Source organism: Salmo salar, chromosome ssa02, assembly GCF_905237065.1.
Source record: "Salmo salar chromosome ssa02, Ssal_v3.1, whole genome shotgun sequence".
Taxonomy (NCBI): domain Eukaryota; kingdom Metazoa; phylum Chordata; class Actinopteri; order Salmoniformes; family Salmonidae; genus Salmo; species Salmo salar.
Genome location: NC_059443.1, coordinates 82,767,903 through 82,789,050, shown reverse-complemented (window position 1 = coordinate 82,789,050; position 21,148 = coordinate 82,767,903). Strand labels below are relative to the sequence as shown.

The following is a 21,148-nucleotide window of genomic DNA, read 5'->3' as shown; positions in this document are numbered from 1 at the left end:
GATTATACGTCACGCAAGAAGCATCACCTGAAAGACTCACATCGCCATCTGCTGCCTGGAGTTTAATTAAGCAATTTGGCAGCGATTATGGCTGTGAGTCTTTCTGAGAAAATCTCTAAGAGCTCATTCATTGTCCATTGTTTTTTATTATTATTCAAGCTCTGTCATATTGGTTGTTGATCATTGCTAATGAACCATTTCCAGGTCTTGCCATAGATTTTCAAGTAGATTTATGTCAAAACTGTAATTGGCCAATCAGGAACACTCACTGTCTTCTTAGTAAGCAACCCCAGTGTAGATTTGGCCTTGTGTTTAAGGTTGTCCTGTTGAAATGTGAATTAATCTCTCAGTATTAGGTGGAAAGCAGACTGAACCAGGTTATCCTCTAGGATTTTGCCTGTGTTTAGCTCCATTCTGTTAACTTTTTTATTCTGAAAAACTCTCCAGTCCTTAACGCTTACAAGCATACCCATAACATGATGCAGCCACCACTATGATTGAAAATATGGAGAGTGGTACTCAGATTTGCCTCGAACATAACACTTTGTATTCAGTACAAAAAGTGAATTGCTTTGCCACATATTTTGCAGTATTACTTTACTGGCTTGTTGCAAATAGGCTGCGGATTTTGGAATATTTATAAATATTTGTATTCTGTACAGACTTCCTTCTTTTCACTCTGCCAATTAGGTGAGTATTGTAGAGCAACTACAATGTTGTTGATCCATCCTCAGATCTCCTATCACAGCTATAAAACAGTTAGAGTTTAAAAGTCACCATTGGCCTCATGATGAAATCCCTGAGCAGTTTCCTTCCTCTCCGGCAACGGAATTAGCAAGGACGCCTGTATTCTAGTGACTGGGTGTATTGATACACCATCCAAAGTGTAATTAATAACTTCACTATGCTCAAAGGGATATTCAATCTCAGATGTTAGATTTTTTTTTCTACCAATAGGTGTCCTTCTTTGTGAGGCATTGGTTGAATCTGTGTTTGAAATTCACTGCTTGACTGAGGGACCTTACAGATAATTGTATGTATGGGGTGGAGAGATGAAGTAGTCATTCAAATAATCATGTTAAACACTATTATTGCACACAGTGAGCCCATGCAACTTCTTATGTGACTTGTTAAGGAAATGTTTACTCCTGACTTATTTAGGCCATAACAAAGGGGTTGAATACTTATTGACTCAAGACATTTCAGATTTTCATTCTTTTTATTTTTGTTCGATTTTTTTTTAAATTATTGAATATCCGAAACATACAATATACTTGCAGTGAAGCCGATCAACAACTACACCACACCAGTCATCCAACAGATTCCCATTCAGAGCGACACACAGAAGCATCCAGGGTCAATGTCCTGCTCAAGGGCACGTTGACAGATCTACCACCAGGCAAGAAACGTGAAGCCGAACCCTCCAAGATCCCCCCCACAGTTCCCCAATAGCTGTCCCTCAACCATTCGAGACCCCTCCCACAGCCCCCCCAAGAAGAAAAATACATGTCAAAAATACTATTAATTCCATTCCCCACCCCCCAAGAACCCCCCCGCCCCAATGCACCAACAACCATAACAGCAATGCCAACTGTGTGCATGTCTGGCACTATTACATGTATGTGTGTGTTCTTGTATGTGTTTATTTAAATGAGAGTGTGTGTATATGCATGTGTACCAACACCTGCACGGTATCAGCCTCAGGCAAACTGGCATTAGCTGTAAAAACTGCCCCTGTTTTATTTTGACTTTATTTTTTACTTTTATCTTTGACCATCGTTCGATCTCCCGCACAGCAACTCCCTCAGCCCATCCCAACCATCTCTGCTGGCCACCCTTTTCGGATTTCTACGCAACATATATCTTTCAACTATGCTGTGATGTTTAACGTACAATTTCAATCTATCTAATCGAATAGAATCCACAGATTGCGAGTTGAAGATAAATACTTTTACTAAGAGTATTATTATATTAGTATTTGACTGACCCAGTCTCTCCAGATCTCCTAACAGTACTATTTCTAGGGTCGATTTTAGATCAATGCTATGCATTTTCAGCTATTCCTTAACTTGAGACCAGAAACAGGCTACCAGAGGGCAATGCCAAAAATAAATGGTCTATTGATTCTGTATCCTCACAACAAAATCTGCAGAGCTTCGATGATTTTATGCCCCAAATATTCCAAATTTTGTTGTTAGAATTCTTGCCATATAATAATTTTAGCTGAAAAGCATGAAGTCTTGAATCTTGCGTTGTTTTATATATCAGCCCATGGAATCGGTACATCAAAAATCTCTTCCCAACTATTTTACAATCTGTATGGAACAGTTGTCATCATCCTGGTCCTTAAATGAAACTGGTACACTTTCCTATTTATGCTATTTTTATTCCTCCGCCAGTTTTGAGCCTTTATATTGGGCAGACATACCAGTTCCCTACCTCCTCCAGCTGCCACCTGCCTCCTCCATTTTGGGGGTAATGCTCTAATCAATTGGTTGTACTCTTGGACTGAAAATACCTTCCCGTACAATTATGATAACTCCATGAAGGACATAACTGTACCATTCCAATTTACAATATAATTTAAGAACAAAATACCCTTTTCAAACATCTTTCTAATCTTCATTCTGTGGGAGAGGATGGGATAGTAAAGAGAACATCTGCCTAAAATAAGTAGCTGTGTTATAGTCTGTTAGCTGTGTTATAGTCTCCTACCATAATGATATGATAATTTGTTGCGTGTAAATTCAATAAATTGGTATAAATGTTTTCGAAGAAGTATGGATCATCCTTATTTGGACCATAGATTAATGAGCCAAATCTCTTTTTCGTCCACTTTCATATTCAAAAAGATCCACCTTCCTTGCGAATCATTCCTGACTATTTGCATATTCAGATTGACATTTTTGTTCACTAATATCACACCTTTTGAACTTCTTTGTCCATGACAGAAAATTATTTCCCCATCCCATTCCTTTTTCCACACAACTTCATCTCAGGATGTAGAATGAGTTTCCTGCAAACAGTATATAAGTTATATTCCTTTTCTTTTAGCCATGTAAAGCGTCTCATTCTTAATTACTTCATTGGATGTAACCCGCTGTGGGCGGTACTTGAAATGTTACGTAATGTAAACAACTTGAACATGACATGACTGTCTCCCTTGTGCTTTCATGTCATTGTGTCAGAAGTCAAACCGGCAGAAAAAGGGAGAAATCATTTACAAGAAAGTGAATACTGAGCTTCGTTAGGTGGGGAAAATACTGACGAGAGTTAACGATGACAAAGTTCCCCCCACCAGAGGGGTTTCTATTCTAAAAGTCGAGTGAATGGTCTGAGTGGAAACAGCGTTTCATGCCATCATTAGCAACTAAGCTAACACAAGAGGACAGTGACGTGCAGATCAGCTCGTTCATATACGTCATGGGCAGGCAAAAAAAATATCGGATTTCGGGACGAGGATGATGAACCAACAATACGGGGAGTCCATTGAAGCTTTTATAAGGGGACTCTACGAACTGTCTAAGCACATATTTTGAGGGAACTAAGGAAGAATACATCCGTGACAAAATTGTCATAGCACAGAGATAAATCAGTAAGAAAATATTGAATCTAACACTGACCAGAGCAATTGAAATGGTATGTAACCACCAGCTAATTTAGAGTCTGAACACAGAGCAGTCATGTGACAAGCAAGTGAAAGAGGTGAAGTTTTCTCACAGGGAAAAAGGCAAGAGGTTTTAAGGAAGGGACATTCAAACAAAAACAGGCACAGGGCAAGGATGATTAGAAGAGATGTAGTGAAGAGCACAGCCAGAAGAAATACGGTCTAGCTAAAAATGATGAATGTTGGAAATACAAAAGAAATGGGGCATTTTGCTTCTGTTTGCATACAAATGTGAAGCAAGAAGTGACAGCTGTCCAGACATTACATTTACATTTACATTTAAGTCATTTAGCAGACGCTCTTATCCAGAGCGACTTAGAAATTGGTGCATTCACCTTATGATATCCAGTGGAACAACCACTTTACAATAGTGCATCTAAATCTTTTAAAGGGGGGGGGTTAGAAGGATTACTTTATCCTATCCTAGGTATTCCTTAAAGAGGTGGGGTTTCAGGTGTCTCCGGAAGGTGGTGATTGACTCCGCTGTCCTGGCGTCGTGAGGGAGCTTGTTCCACCATTGGGGTGCCAGAGCAGCGAACAGTTTTGACTGGGCTGAGCGGGAACTGTGCTTCCTCAGAGGTAGGGGGGCCAGCAGGCCAGAGGTGGATGAACGCAGTGCCCTTGTTTGGGTGTAGGGCCTGATCAGAGCCTGAAGGTATGGAGGTGCCGTTCCCTTCACAGCTCCGTAGGCAATCACCATGGTCTTGTAGCGGATGCGAGCTTCAACTGGAAGCCAGTGGAGAGAGCGGAGGAGCGGGGTGACGTGAGAGAACTTGGGAAGGTTGAAAACCAGACGGGCAGACAGACAGCTAAGAACATTTTAAAGCAACAAGATTCCTTTGTGTTGTGTGCTCCAAATGGTGCCGCTTGTCAATAAAAATGGCTACATCCGCATCGGTGTGGGCTTACATCTGCTAAATGAGGCCGTGGTGTGAGGAAATACGTACTGCTAATGTTGGATGACATCATTCAAGAGCTGACAGGAGCCAAAGTGTTTACTGGCTGGGTTCTGTGGGTTCTGGCTTCCCCCTGGATGAAACTAGCAACAAGCTAAAAACCTTCATAAAACTATTTTAAGGAGATACTGCTTTCACATACTTCTCTTTTGGAGTAAATCGGTGCACCTGCAATATTCCAAAAGAAGATAACGGGAGCTGTTGGGTGGCCTGGACGGAGTGAAATGCTACATTTTAGTTTATGGACGCTCAAAAGGAGGAGCACAACCCATAGGCTAGTAGAAGCCTTCAGAGTGATAAAAGCTTCAGGACTGAAGTTGAACAAGGAGAAATGCCGTCTAAAACCAAAGTGAGCTCACCTTCGTCGGGTACTGGATCAGCAAGGTTTGTTTGTCAGCCCTGACCCAGAGACAGTAAGGGCAATGCAAGAACTGGTAAAACCACAGAACGTTACAGAGCTGAAAACGGATACAAGGCATGGTTAACTACCCATGCAGATACTTACCAAAAACAGTTCCACTGAGCTGCAGCCACTCAACAAACTTCTGAAGCAAGACATCGTCTTGTCCTGGGGAAGAAGCCAAGACCTTTAGAACAGTAAAAGAGCATGCTAGTGTCAGCACTAGGGCTGCAAAATTCCAGGACCTTCCCCCAAAATTCCCTGGTTTTCCAGAAATCCTGGTTGGAGAATTCCGTATTTCCTGCTTATTCTGGGAAATCTCCAACCGGGACTTTGGGAAAAGCAGGGAATTTATTGTAATTTTGCAACCTTAGTCATCACCAATACTAGGATGCTAAGATGTTTCGAGACCCACAGTAGTGAGTGCTGATGCCAGCAGTTATGACATTGGAAGAGTACTGTTACAAGAGCATGAAAGGAAAATGCTGCCTGTGGCCTTCTGCTCACGCACCCTCTCTTCTGCTGAGAGAAGGTATGCCTAGATAGAGAAGGTGTGCTTGGCGTCTGTTTGGGCTTGTGGTAAGTTCTCACGTTACCTGTGCTGCCTGGAGTCTTTAAAACTGCTAACGGACCACAAACCGTTTGGTGCCATTGTTTAACTACAAAAACCTGGATGGGGTCCCTGTGCGCTGCCAGTGATTGCTTATTAGAGTGATGAGGTTCAGCCCCAAAGCTGAATATACCCCAGGCAAAACACTGCTCATTGCCGACACACTCTCAAGACAACCGTCAGTCTGCCTAAAGAGCTCAGACCTGGAAGAAGTTGCAGCCTTCGTTGACGCAGTGAACGAGCACAGACCAGTTTCATCACATCCGCTTCACCAGAGTGCACACGCAAGCGGTGAAGATAAGGAAATACAGACAGCACTGAAGAAGTACACAAGGCACGGATGGCCAAAACACATCAAAACAATGCCCGAGACAGTCAAGACCTACTTTAGTGAGTAAGGGCTCCTAAGTGAATCAGATGGACTACTGCTCACGGAGAGAGAATTGTGATTCCAGCGAGCTTCTCAGCAAGATCCACGAGGGTTACCAAGGGACCTCAAAGTGCAGAGAAGGTGCTCAATACTCAGTGTGGTGGCCGGGACTCAGCACATAGAGGACAAAGTGAGTCAGTGCAAGCAGTGTCAGACTACCAAGCCAACACAATGCAAACAACCATTGATGACCACCAAGTTGCCAGACAGAGATCTTGGTCAAAGTGTCGCAGCCGACCTATGTGAGGTTGACAGACAGCAGTACCTGGTTGTCGTCGGTTACTTCTCAAGATTCATAAAAGTGGTACACATGCCAGATGAAGCAGGTTGACGATGGTGTGGCCGGGAGAGCAGACACGTGTCCTTCTGCAGCTTGGGAATCCGGCAGCTCCTAGAGGGAGTGATTGGAACATGAAGAGCATGCTTTTCGCATTTCGTAAATAGCTGAGGTCTCGGTGTCCGATAACACAAGGGCAGTTCACATCTTCCGAATTACAGTCCTTCAAGGAAGAGTATGGCATTGACCACATGACCTCCAGCCCTCACTTCCCACAAGCTAATGGAGAAGCTGAGAGAGCTGTCCAGACGGCTAAGAACATTTTAAAGCAAGAAGATTCCTTTCTCGCTCTTCTTACCTACAGAGCGACACCGATTGTAGCCCAGCACAGCTACTCATGGGGCATCAGTTACAGACAAAGCTTCCAACCTTTGCGAAAAACCTCGAACCTAGGTGGCCAGACTTGAAGAAGATTGCCAAGCAAGACTCTGAGGCAAAAGCATCCTATAGGACCTACTACCACAGGTGTCACGGAGCCAGACCACCTGCCACCATTACAGCCAGGTGACTCCGTGCACGTGAAGCTCGACCAAGACAAAGGCTGCACAACTACGGCAACAGTGAAAGGTCAAGCTGAACAGCCCAGATCATACATTGTAGATACTGAGCGTGGCGAGTTCAGGAGAAACCCAGAGACACCTCCAAGCTACTCCTGAGGACCGACACAATGGAAACCCTACAAGGAGAATCTGATGTTCTAGTGGGCCGTCTGCAGAGACAGACTTTTGAAGCGAACCATACTGGTTATCCTCCAACCAAACCCCAAAAAACTAGATCTACAGAATCACCAAAAGTTACCACCTGGTATGAATGACCTGTGAAGAGACCCATCAGATAGCGGTTTAAAAAAAAGGAACATTGACAATAAAATGGACAATTGAAGAAAAGTTGAATGTTGGGACTTTAATTTTTGTTTGAAATGAATGCTCAGAAGTTACTGTTGTTGTTATTTAAACTATGAAGAGACTCAGTTTTAGTTCAGCATCCTGACAAATTAATACGTTTCATTTGATGTAAAGAATATCATTCATTGCCAAGAGTGTGCAAAGCTGTCATCAAGGCAAAAGGGTGGCTACTTTGAAGAATCTAAAATATATTTTGATTTGTTTACCACCTTTTTGGTTATTACATGACTCCATATGTGTTATTTCATAGTTTTGATGTCTTCACTATTATTCTACAATGTAGAACATAGTAAAAATAAAAAATAAACTTGAATGAGTAGGTGTGTCCAAACTTTTGACTGGTTCTGTATATAATGAACAGACTAGGTCCATACTGCTCCTATGTGGTCTAACAATACATCATGTAGATGTATATAATGAATGTCCACTAGTGACTAACACAGTTAAAACATATTCATTATCTTTTATCACATTTGTGACTAAAGGTTCTAACAGGAGGGGCTTTAGCACTATGTTCCACCATACTGGCCAACTGACCCCCCCGCGCCCCCAAAGTTCACCTTGCCCTCAAATGTTCTAAACGTGTGATGTCCATCAGGTTCTGCGTAGGAGGGGTCCCTGTGCGATCCGCTGCAGCTGATCCGGGTCACGGTACCAATCTGTTGCTGTCTTTATATGCACCACAGAAGAATCAACCAGAAACGAAGAACGACTCCACTGCTGTCTTTTAGGGGTTTATTTACTGTAGATCTGCAAAACTACATCTCCCATAATGTATCAGTATCCAATGATGATATATGAAGAGACTGCAATGCACCATCTGACAAGTTGTTCTATAGAGGAGCATGAAGAAAGGTAAAACACACATCCTGTCTCTCATCTCCAAAACATTGCTAGGTGCTTTCAGTGTTGACAGTATTAAAATACAACAACTCACGTACAGAAACTCTAATACAACCAAGCTACAACATGAAATTACATTTACCCATTCAGACCTACGAGAGCTAAAACTACACTGCTCAAAAAAATAAAGGGAACACTTAAACAACACAATGTAACTCCAAGTCAATCACACTTCTGTGAAATCAAACTGTCCACTTAGGAAGCAACACAGATTGACAATAAATTTCACATGCTGTTGTGCAAATGGAATAGACAACAGGTGGAAATGATAGGCAATTAGCAAGACACCCCCAATAAAGGAGTGGTTCTGCAGGTGGTGACCACAGACCACTTCTCAGTTCCTATGCTTCCTGGCTGATGTTTTGGTCACTTTTGAATGCTGGCGGTGCTTTCACTCTAGTGGTAGCATGAGACGGAGTCTACAACCCACACAAGTGGCTCAGTTAGTGCAGCTCATCCAGGATGGCACATCAATGCGAGCTGTGGCAAGAAGGTTTGCTGTGTCTGTCAGCGTAGTGTCCAGAGCATGGAGGCGCTACCAGGAGACAGGCCAGTACATCAGGAGACGTGGAGGAGGCCGTAGGAGGGCAACAACCCAGCAGCAGGACCGCTACCTCCGCCTTTGTGCAAGGAGGAGCAGGAGGAGCACTGCCAGAGCCCTGCAAAATCACCTCCAGCAGGCCACAAATGTGCATGTGTCTGCTCAAACGGTCAGAAACAGACTCCATGAGGGTGGTATGAGGGCCCGACGTCCACTGGTGGGGGTTGTGCTTACAGCCCAACACCGTGCAGGACGTTTGGCATTTGCCAGAGAACACCAAGATTGGCAAATTCGCCACTGGCGCCCTGTGCTCTTCACAGATGAAAGCAGGTTCACACTGAGCACATGTGACAGACGTGACAGAGTCTGGAGACGCCGTGGAGAACGTTCTGCTGCCTGCAACATCCTCCAGCATGACCGGTTTGGCGGTGGGTCAGTCATGGTGTGGGGTGGGGTGGCATTTCTTTGGGGGGCCGCACAGCCCTCCATGTGCTCGCAAGAGGTAGCCTGACTGCCATTAGGTACCGAGATGAGATCCTCAGACCCCTTGTGAGACCATATGCTGGTGCGGTTGGCCCTGGGTTCCTCCTAATGCAAGACCATGCTAGACCTCATGTGGCTGGAGTGTGTCAGCAGTTCCTGCAAGAGGAAGGCATTGATGCTATGGACTGGCCCGCCCGTTCCCCAGACCTGAATCCAATTGAGCACATCTGGGACATCATGTCTCGCTCCATCCACCAACGCCACATTGCACCACAGACTGTCCAGGAGTTGGCGGATGCTTTTTTCCAGGTCTGGGAGGAGATCCCTCAGGAGACCATCCGCCACCTCATCAGGAGCATGCCCAGGCGTTGTAGGGAGGTCATACAGGCACGTGGAGGCCACACACACTACTGAGCCTCATTTTGACTTGTTTTAAGGACATTACATCAAAGTTGGATCAGCCTGTAGTGTGGTTTTCCACTTTAATTTTGAGTGTGACTCCAAATCCAGTCCTCCATGGGTTGATAAATTGGATTTCCATTGATTCTTTTTGTGTGATTTTGTTGTCAGCACATTCAACTATGTAAAGAAAAAAGTATTTCATAAGATTATTTCATTCATTCAGATCTAGGATGTGTTATTTTAGTGTTCCCTTTATTTTTTTGAGCAGTGTACATCTCCCATAATGCAACGCTAGCATACCAGCCCAGCTAGCCATCAGCAACATGAAAGTCAAGCTAGGCTAAAAACAGCAAGCTAGGCTAGCAATACATTTTTGCACTTTGTTAAACTCTGAAAGTTACATTGTTCTAGTCTCACAAACGTGTATTACAATGCCCATAGCATTAACCTTGGGATGCTTTAATTACTAACTTTATGGACTTATAACAGGAGTGATTTGCAACACATACACTACATGACCAAAAGTATGTGGACACCTGCTCGTCGAACATCTCATTCCAAAATCACGGGCATTAATATGGAGTTGGTCCCGCATTTGCTGCTATAACAGCCTCCACTCTTCTGGGAAGGCTTTACACCAGATGTTGGAACATTGCTGCGGGGACTTGCTTCCATTCAGCCACAAGAGCATTCATAAGGTCGGGCACTGATGTTGGGTAATTAGGCCTGGCTCGCAGTCAGCGTTCCAATCCATCCCAAATTTGTTCGATGGGGTTGAGGTCAGGGGTCTGTGCAGGCCAGTCAAGTTCTTCCACACACCAATCTGGACAAACCATTTCTGTATGGACCTTGCTTTCTGCACAGGGCCATTGTCATGCTGAAACAGGAAAGGGCCTTTCCCAAATTGTGGCTACAAAGTTGGAAGTACAGAATCGTCTAGAATGTCATTGTACGCTGTAGCGTTAAGATTTCCCTTCACTGGAACTAAGGGGCCTAGCCCAAACCATGAAAAACAGCCCCAGACCATTATTCCTCCTCCACCAAAATGTACAGTTGGCACTATGCATTCAGACAGGTAGCGTTCTCCTGGCATCCGTCAAACCCAGATTTTTCCATCAGCCTGCCAGATTCATTAGTAAGGAAGCGCGATTCATCACTCCAGAGAACGCGTTTCCACTGCTCCAAAGTTCAAAGGCGGTGAGCTTTACGTCATTACAGCCAAAGCTTGGCATTGCGGATGGTGATCTTTGGCTTGTGTGGCTGCTCGGCCATGGAAACCCATTTCATGAAGCTCACGACGAACAGTTCTTGTGCTGACGTTGCCTCCAGAGGCAGTTTGGAACTCAGTAGTGAGTGTTGCAACCAAGGACAAACGATTTTTACACACTTCAGCACTCGGCGGTCCCATTCTGTGAGTTTGTGTGGCCTACCACTTAGCAGCTGAGCCGTAGTTGCGCCTATACGTTTCCACTTCACAATAACAGCACTTACAGTTGACCGGGGCAACTCTAGCAGGGCAGAAATTTGACGAACTGACTTGATGGAAAGGTGGCATCTTATGACGATGCCACGTTGAAAGTCAATGAGCTCTTCAGTAAGGCCATTCTACTGCCAATGTTTGTCTATGGAGATGGCTGTGTGCTTGATGGCTGTGTGCTTGATTTTATACACCCATCAGCAATGGGTGAGGCTGCCTCTTAAACATCATCAGGCAGTACTAGAAGATCAACAAAAACAAATAAACCAGAAGTAAAGTTCCTGGTGATCATAGCAATCTGGTTCCACCTTCTGTCTGAACTGGGAATATTCCTGTTTGTGGGCCACTAACCCTTGACCTGGGTGTTCTGTTCTATGGTTCTAAATAGGAATAACTTGACATTTGATGAAATAACAATTTTAACTCTCCTACACATACACAGAAACGCAAATGCAAACACACACACAGTTAAGATTGTATTTATATTTTTAACAAAGCTTGCTAATAGGGTAAACCTCTGTCCATACTTACAGCATTATGGTGTGTGATTTATTTCCTGTATGTATTCTCTAATGCGTTTCCAGTTCACCTGACAAGTTAAAACTCTTTTCACACTGAGAACAGTCTTAAGGTTTCTCTCCGGTGTGTATTGTCTCATGCATTTTCGGGTTCTCTAACTGGGTAAAACTCTTTCCACACTGGGAACAGTGGTAAGGCTTCACTCCAGAATGTATTCTCTCATGTTGTTTCAGGGAATTTAATGAAAAACACTTATTTTCACACTGGAAGCATTGGAAAGGCCTCTCTACAGAGTGTATTCTCTCGTGGATATTCAGCTTCCATAACTCGGTAAAACTCTTTCCACAATGAGAGCAGTGGAAAGGCCTCTCTACAGAGTGTGTTTTTTCATGCTTTTTCAGGGCCCCTGATGAGAAAAAACTCCTTTCACACTGGGAACAGTGGTAAGGTTTATCTCCGGTGTGTGTTGCCTCGTGCATTTTCAGGTTCCCTGACTGGGTAAAACTCTTTCCACACTGGGAACAGTGGTAAGGCTTCACTCCAGAATGTATTCTCTCGTGTAATTTCAGGTTCCCTAACTGGATAAAACTCTTTCCACACTGGGAACAGTGGTAAGCCTTCACTCCAGAATGTATTCTCTCATGGATTTTCAGCTGCGCTAATTGGGTAAAATTCTTTTCACACTGGGAGCATTGGAAAGGCCTCTCTACAGAGTGTGTTTCCTCATGCTTTTTTAAGCCCCATGATGAGAAAAAACAATTTTCATACTGTGCACAGTGGTATGGGTTCTCACTTTTGTGTGTCTTCTCATGCCTTTTCAGGTTTCCTAACCGACTAAAAGTATTTCCACATTCAGAACATTGATGAGGCTTTTCTCCAGACTGTGGCTTCTTTCTTGTGTGTATTCTCTCATGCATGCTCAGGTTCCCTAACCGGGCAAAACTCTTTCCACAGTGGGAGCAGTGGTGTCGTCTCACTGGTTTGGGCGTCGCTGGCTCTGGTTCCCCTGAAGGCCTCTTCCCGCTATCAGAATGAGAGTCTGGTCTCTCTCCTGCCAAAGAGAAAACAGAGACCTGAATGAAACCCCCACATGATAAAAATGTATTTGTAGTATCTTAGGATGCTTCTTAGATTGATGACACCGAACAAGTAAGTACATTTAGTATTCAATTAAAAGAAAGTTAAAGTGAGTGCGCAGACGGAGAGCAAGCGTTCTCAATGTACAGTGTACAGGGGGGCGAATATGAAAAAGGTGAAGCCTTTCATTGTAGAAATGGGACTAAATGGACATAAGGAACCGTTTGAAGTGAAGTGCCTAAACTGAGAGACACCCCTATTTAAACTCAAAAACATACACAGGGGAGAAGATCACTGTGTTCGCAGTTGCTGAAGTTCAAGTGGGAAATCGAGGACAAAAGAAAAAAAGTCTGCCTCTCTTAGTAGTGGAAGGTACTGGCCCCAGCTTACTATGGAGAGGGTGGTTGAAGGAAATAAAATTGAACTGGGATTAAAATCAAACAGGTCACCAACAGAGACATTGACATTGCAGCAGGTGCTTTCAAAGCATGAGTGTTTTTTTCAAAGAACAGCTAGGGACATTAAAAAGGGGTCCAAGCTACCATTCATGTTGCTGCAGATGCTACTCCCAGATTCTATAGGGCAAGATCACTTCCATATTCCATGAAGCTTACAATGGATGTGGAAATTGACAGACTTATCAGAGGATTCAAGTTCTCTGATTGGGCAGCATCAGTTGATCCCATCCTCGTCGCCAGATATGTAGTATATTAGGATGCTTCTTAGATTGATGACACCGGACACGTAAGTACGTTTAGTATTTAATTGTAACTTTGAATAACATTCCCAGAATTCCCCCCGGTCGTAAACTACCAAAGGTTTTCTCAAGCACGGTTATATGGCAGACATAGAAAACGGCTACGAATTGCGGGAAAGCAAACCCCGTATTGTCCATACTGCCATCTATTGGAAAACATAATACTTAACATAAATATTCCAGGTTACTACAGTATTCTTATGAGGTTTAATCCAGACAAGGTTCCTCAATAAAAGAGCAGTGCATGTCATCACATTAAACAACAAAAAATGTGTCATCTTTGTTTCTGTATTAAGCGGAGGGTTGGAGAAATGTGAATTACGAAGAAAGATAATTAATTAGCTAGCTAGCTAGCTTAACACAGAGACTTAAGGTAATTCCAGCTAGCTAGTTTGATAAGACCAGGTATGAATAATATCATAGTGTATAGCTAGTATCAGCAATATAGCCAGGTATGTATAATATTATAGTGTATAGCTAGTATCAACAATATAGCCAGGTATAAATAATATTATAGCGTATAGCTAGTATCAGTAATATAGCCAGGTATGAATAATATTATAGTGTATAGCTAGTATCAACAATATAGCCAGGTATGAATAATATTATAGTGTATAGCTAGTATCAGTAATATAGCCAGGTATAAATAATATTATAGTGTATAGCTAGTATCAACAATATAGCCAGGTATGAATAATATTATAGCGTATAGCTAGCATCAGTAATATAGCCAGGTATGAATAAAATTATAGCTACAGTAGTATCAATAATATAGCCAGCTATGTTCATTACCTAGCTGTGTATACTGAACAAAAACATAAACGCAACATGTAACGTGTTGGTCCCATGTTTCATGAACAGAAATTATCCATATGCACAAAAATCTTAATTCTCTCAAAATGTTGTGCACAAATTTGTTTACATCCCTGTTAGTGAGTATTTCTCATTTGCCAAGATAATCCATCCACCTGACAGGTGTGGCATATCAAGAAGCTGATTAAACAGCATGATCATTACTCAGGTTCAGCTTGCGCTGGGGACAATAAAAGGCCACTCTAAAATGTGCAGTTTTGTCACACAACACATTGCCACAGATTTCTCAAGTTTCGAGGGGGGGGGGGTGCAATTGGCATGCTGACTGCAGGAATGTCCACCAGAGGTGTTGCCAGAAAGTGTTCATTTCTCTACCATAAGCCTCCTCCAACGTCATTTTAGATACATTTGTCAGTACATCCAACCGGCCTCATACGGAACCCAAACCGGCTGCGTGAGTGCGCCATCATGTGCCATCGTGCATAAATGTATTTTGTCCCCCCACACCAAATGCAATCACGACACGCAGGTTAAAATATCAAAACAAACTCTGAACCAATTATATTCATTTGGGGACAGGTTGAAAGCCTTAAACATTCATGGCAATTTAGCTAGCTAGCTTGCACTTGCTAGCTAATTTGTCCTATTTAGCTAGCTTGCTGTTGCTAGATAAATTGTCCTGGGATATAAACATTGAGTTGTTATTTTACCTGAAATGCACAAGGTCCTCTACTCCACCAATTAATCCACACATAAAACGGTCAACTGAATCGTTTCTAGTCATCTCTCATCCTTCTAGGCTTTTTCTTCTCTTGACTTTATATTGCGATTGGCAACTTTCATAAATTAGGTGCATTACCGCCACTGACTTCATTCGTCTTCAGTCACCCATGTGGGTATAACCAATGAGGAGATGGCACGTGGGTACCTGCTTCTATAAACCAATGAGGAGATGGGATAGGCAGGACTTGCAGCGCAATCTGCATCACAAATAGAACTGACTTCTATTTTAGCCATTGACAACGCAGACGCTCGTTGGCGTGCGCGACCAGTGTGGGTGCAATAATTGAAAAAAATAGATTTCTAAATTTATTTTGCAACGCTCACGTCATGTGCGTGAGCGTTGCAAAATTGGTGTAGTCAGCCTGTCACAATCGCAGACCACGTGTACCACGCCAGCCCAGGACCTCCACATCCAGCTTCTTCACCTGCGGGATCGTCTGAGACCAGCTTATGAAATTGTGGGTTTACACAACCAAGAATTTCTGCACAAACTGTCAGAAACCGTCTCAGGGAAGCTCATCTGTGTGCTCATCGTCCTCACCAGGATGTTAACCTGACTGCAGTTCGGCGTCATAACTGACTTCAGTGGGCATATTCTCACCTTCGATGGCCACTGGCACGCTGGAGAAGTGTGCTCTTCACGGATGAATCACGGTTTCAACTGTACTGGGCAGATGGCAGACATTGTGTATGGCCTTGTGTGGGCAAGCGGTTTACTAATGTCAACATTGTGAACAGAGTGCCCCATGGTGGCGGTGGGGTTATCGTATGAGCAGGCATGAGCTACGGACAACGAACACAAATGCATTTTATTGATTGCAATTTGAATGAACAGAAATAGCATGACGAGATCCTGAGGCCCGTTGTCATGCCATTCATCCGCCGCCATCACCTCATGTTTCAGCATTATAATGTACGCAAGGATCTGTACACAATTCCTGGAAGCTGAAAATGTCCCAGTTCCTCCATGGCCTGCCTACTCACCAGACACGTCACCCATTGAACATTTTTGGAATGCTCTGGATCGACATGTACGACAGCGTGTTCCAGTTCCCGCCAATATCCAGCAATCAACAACCTGATCAACTCTACGCGAAGGAGACGTCGAGCTGCTTGAGGCAAATGATGGTCACACCAGATACCTACTGGTTTTCTGATCCTCGCCCCGACCATTTTTTTAAGGCATCTGTATTCCCATTCATGTGAAATCTATTTCCTTATATGAACTATAACTCAGTAAAAGCTTTGAAATTGTTGCATGTTGCGTTTATTTTTATGTTCTGTTTAATAGTTAGGACATTACATAAGTGTTCGTAACAGGGTTGACAGACAGTAACATAAGTGTCCGTAACAGTACCGTAAGTCTCTCTGGATAAGAGCGTTTGCTAAATGACTAAATGTAAATGTGCATAGTGTAGGTCTACCCCTTAGAAGGGGTGAGACAGTTGAACTAAGCTCATTAGGCATTTCTGAGTTATATTCTCCAAGAACCAAAGCCTAGGCTATATCATTAATTTAAAAGTAAAACAATGCATGTACCAATCGCAGATTGCCTCTTTATAGATGAATACAGTACTGAACAACATATTCAAGTGTAGAACTTCAGTAGAATGCCCCTTTAAAACCACACATTAGTTCAACAACTGCATAGTTTGTGTCCCCTGTTTTAAAGACAGTACTCACTGGTGTTAACAGGATCTTCAGTCTCCTCTTCCTCCTCTTTTATTGAGATAACAAGAGGTTCTTCCTCTTCTTTCACTATATTCTCTTCTTCTTTCAATGTGATATCTTCCTCTTCCTCCTTTTTAATTCTGAAAGCTTCTACCTCCTCCTCTTCCACTATGACAGCCTCTATCCCCTCTTCTGGCCCAAAAGGTTCCTTCTCTTCTTTCACCTTAACATCCTCTTCTTCTTTCAATGTGATATCCTCCTCTTCCTCCTGTTTTATTGTGAAAACTTCTTCCTCTCTTTTCACTGTAATATCCTCCTGCTCTTCTTTCACGACAATGTTCAGCCCCAGTGCTTCTTTCTCCGTCCAGCAGACCTCCTCTTCTTTAGCAGGGGAGAAGTAGCTTAGTGAGCTCATGGTGATGTTAGCTAACTAGCTAGCATTAGCCAAGTGCTAGACTCAGTATCAATTGAACACATTTGCAAAATGTACATTACGTTTAAATTAACCAGTAGATACGTAAACATAATTATGTTCAAAATACTAAGATTAATGTACACAAAATTGGTCTAAAGAGCTTCAATGTTTCGTTTTTATTTTTGCTAGCAAAATACCTAGGTGGTCGAATCAGAAGCCTGTTGACGCTGTTGAAGAAGCCTCCCGTCCCGTCCATTAGATTATACGTCACGCAAGACGCACATCGCCATCTGCTGACTGGAGTGGGTAACGCAGATTGGAAAAATATGTATTACATAGTGGTAGTGGTTCTGAGAATATTGAAGCATTGAAGCATTGTATCAACATAGTGGCTCTGAGAATATTGAAGCATTGCGTCATAGTGGCTCTGAGAATATTGAAGCATTGTATCAACATAGTGGCTCTGAGAATATTGAAGCATTGTATCAACATAGTGGCTCTGAGAATATAGAAGCATTGTGTCAACATAGTGGTTCTGAGAATATTGATATTGCAACATAGTAGCCAGCGAGGAGGCGGCCCACTCAAATTTCCCCCCTGGTCACCTTGTCTCTGTCTGATTATTGTGTTGCCTATGCAGCAGTTGCACTATCCAGGTGCTCATTTGTGACGACCCTCCCACTCTGTCTGCCAAATTCTTTCTCTTTGTTTATCCTTTAATAGGATGTCGGTGGGCGGAGCTGGGAAGGTCATCAGCAAAATGGGACACACCTGGGCTCGGGTGTGTCCGGGGAGAAATACACCTTTCCTCCCATACATCGAGGAGACTCTCTCCACACAGACACACTGTTGTTTTTGGTTGTAGCAATTTGGGGCTTCTTTGTGTTCATTTGTTTTGTTCAACATCCCTCCTTATCACCAGGGAGGTGACCAAGAACTGATGGTCACTCTGACAAAGCTCCAGAGTTCCTCTGTGGAGATGGGAAAACCTTCCAGAAGGACAACCATCTCTGCAGCCCTCCACCAATCAGGCATTTTATAGTAGAGTGGCCAGACAGAAGCCACTCCTCAGTAAAAGGTACATGACAGCCCACTTGGAGTTTGCCAAAAGGTGCCTTACTCTTATCTTCTCGTTAGATATCATGTTGTGTTCCATCCATCTATCTTAGTGATGGTTATAACGCCTGGAGAGATTTCACCAAGCTGTTGCTGACTAAGACATTTATTATGTCATGTTTATAACCATGTGATGATGCTGTTATAACACGTTATCCACATATGTTAGTGATGGGGCGGCAGGTAGCCTAGTGGTTAGAGTGTTGGACTAGTAACTGAAAGGTTGCAAGAGCGAATCCCAGAGCTGACAAGATAAAAATCTGTCATTCTGCCCCTGAACAAGGCAGTTAACCCACTGTTCCTAGGCCGTCATTGAAAATAAGAATGTGTTCTTAACTGACTTGCCTAGTTAAATAAAGGTGTATACATTTTTTTTAAATAAAAAATAAAACATTCTGCAAATCGGTGTCGTCATTGTAAATAAGAATTTGTTCTTAACTGACTTGCCTAGTTAAATAAAGGTACAATTTTAAAATAATAACACCTAAAGGTGAAACAAGATTCTCTGGTCTGATGAAACCAAGATTGAACTCTTTGGCCTGAATACCAAAAGTCACATCTGGAGGAAACCTGACACCATCCCTACAGTGAAGCATGGTGGTGGCAGCATCATGCTGTGGGGATGTTTTTCAGCGGCAGGGAATGTGAGACTAGTCAGGATCAAGGCAAAGATGAACAGAGCAAAGTACAGAGATATCCTTAATGAAAACCTGCTCCAGGACCTCGGACTGGGACCTCAGACTGGGGCGAAGTTTCACCTTCCAACAGTACAATGACCCTAAGCACACTGCCAAGACAAGGAGTGGCTTCGGGACAGGTCTCTGAATGTCCTTGAGTGGCCCGGACTTGAACCCGGACTTGAACCCGATCAAACATCTCTGGAGAGCCCTGAAAATAGCTGTGCAGCAACGCTCCCCATCCAACCTGACAGAGCTTGAGAGGATCTGCAGAGAAGAATCGGAGAAACTCCCCAAATACAGGTGTACCGAGCTTGTAGCGTCATACCCAAGAAGATTCGAGCCTGTAATCGCTGCCAAAGATGCTTCAAAACAGTACTGAGTAAAGGGTTTGAATTCTTACAATATCAGTCAAACGTTTGGACACACCTACTCATTCCAGGATTTTCTGAATACTTAAATGAATGTCATATTTCAGTTGTTTATTTTTAATACATTTGCAAAACATTTTAAAAACTAGTTTTTGCTTTGTCATTATGGGGTATTGTGTGTAGATTGAGGGATAAAAAACAATTTAATACATTTTCGAATAGGGCTGTAACGTAACAAAATGTGGAAAATGTCTAGGGGTCTGAATACTTTCCAAATGCACTGTATATAAGGAACGTAACAATACATCATGTAGATTAGAGGTCGACCGATTATGATTTTTCAACGCCGATACCGATACTAATTATTGGAGGACCAAAAAAAGCCGATACCGATTAATCAGCCGATTTTGTTATTTATTTATTTGTAATAATGACAATTACAACAATACTGAATTAACTTAATATAATACATAAAATCTATTTAGTCTCAAATAAATAATGAAACATGTTCAACTTGGTTTAAATAATGCAAATACACAGTGTTGGAGAAGAAAGTAAAAGTGCAATATGTGCCATGCAAAAAAGCTAACATTTAAGGTCCTTGCTCAGAACATGAGAACATATGAAAGCTGGTAGTTCCTTCTAACATGAGTCTTCAATATTCCCAGTTAAGAAGTTTTAGGTTGTAGTTATAATAGGAATTATAGGACTATTTCTATCTATACCATTTGTATTTCATATATCTTTGACTATTGGATGTTCTTATAGGCACTATAGTATTGCCAGCCTAATCTCGGGAGTTGATAGGCTTGAAGTCATAAACAGCACAATGCTTTAAGCACATCGAAGAACTGCTGGCAAATGCAGGAAAGTGCTATTTGAATGAATGCTTACGAGCCTGCTGCTGCCTACCACCACTCAGTCAGACTGCTCTATCAAATATCAAATCATAGACTTAATTATAATATAATAAACACACAGAAATACGAGCCTTAGGTCATTAATATGGTCAAATCCGGAAACTATAATTTCAAAAACAAAACGTTTATTCTTTCAGTGAAATACGAAACCGTTCGGTATTTTATCTAACGGATGGCATGCCTAAGTGTAAATATTGTTGTTACATTGCACAACGTTCAATGTTATGTCATAATTATGTAAAATTTTGGCAAATTAATTACGGTCTTTGTTAGGAAGAAATGGTCTTCACACAGTTCGCAACGAGCCAGGCGGCCCAAACTGCTGCATATACCCTGACCCTGCTTGCACAGAACGCAAGAGAAGTGACACAATTTCCCTAGTTAAAAGAAATTCATGTTAGCAGGCAATATTAACTTAATACGCAGGTTTAAAAAAATGTACTTGTGTATTGATTTTAAGAAAGGCATTGCTGTTTATGGTTAGGTACACATTGGTGCAACGACAATGCTATTTTCGCAAATGCTCTTGTGAAATCATCACCCGTAAATGAACAGGCACTGCATTGATTATCATCAACCATGTGTAGTTAACTAGTGATTATGTTAAGATTGATTGTTTTTTTTATAAGATAAGTTTAATGCTAGCTAGCAACTTACCTTGGCTCCTTGCTGCACTCGCATAACAGGTTGCCAGCCTGCAATGCAGTCTCCTCGTGGAGTGCAATGTAATCGGCCATAATCGGCATCGAAAAATGCAGATTACCGATTGTTTTGAAAACCTGAAATCGACCCTAATGGCCGATTAATCAGTCGACCTCTAATGTAGATGTATATAATGAACAGACTAGGTCTATACTGCTCCTACATGGTGTAACAATACATAGATGTAGGTGTATAAAATGAACATCAACACAGTTA

The 21,148-nt window shown here is 42.5% G+C and overlaps 1 protein-coding gene across 1 annotated transcript; it reads right to left on the bottom strand.

Moving 5' to 3' along the window:
- Nucleotides 1–10,645: 10,645 nt before the first annotated feature.
- On the bottom strand, nt 10,646–17,379 carry LOC106595225 (zinc finger protein 664-like). Its single transcript, XM_014186606.2, has 2 exons — nt 16,744–17,379; nt 10,646–12,681 (listed from the first exon to the last, which is right to left on the bottom strand). Exons 1-2 carry the CDS (start codon nt 17,144–17,146, stop codon nt 11,738–11,740), a joined length of 1,347 nt encoding a protein of 448 aa, XP_014042081.1. The 5' UTR covers nt 17,147–17,379; the 3' UTR covers nt 10,646–11,737.
- Nucleotides 17,380–21,148: the final 3,769 nt, after the last annotated feature.

What these genes read in the sequence shown, in the direction of transcription:
- LOC106595225 (XM_014186606.2), bottom strand. Translation starts at nt 17,146, where the DNA reads ATGAGCTCACTAAGCTACTTCTCCCCTGCTAAAGAAGAGGAGGTCTGC. An exon ending in TGAAGATCCTGTTAACACCA is followed by an intron (nt 12,682 to 16,743) that starts GTGAGTACTGTC and finishes TCTCTTTGGCAG; the next exon opens with GAGAGAGACCAGACTCTCAT.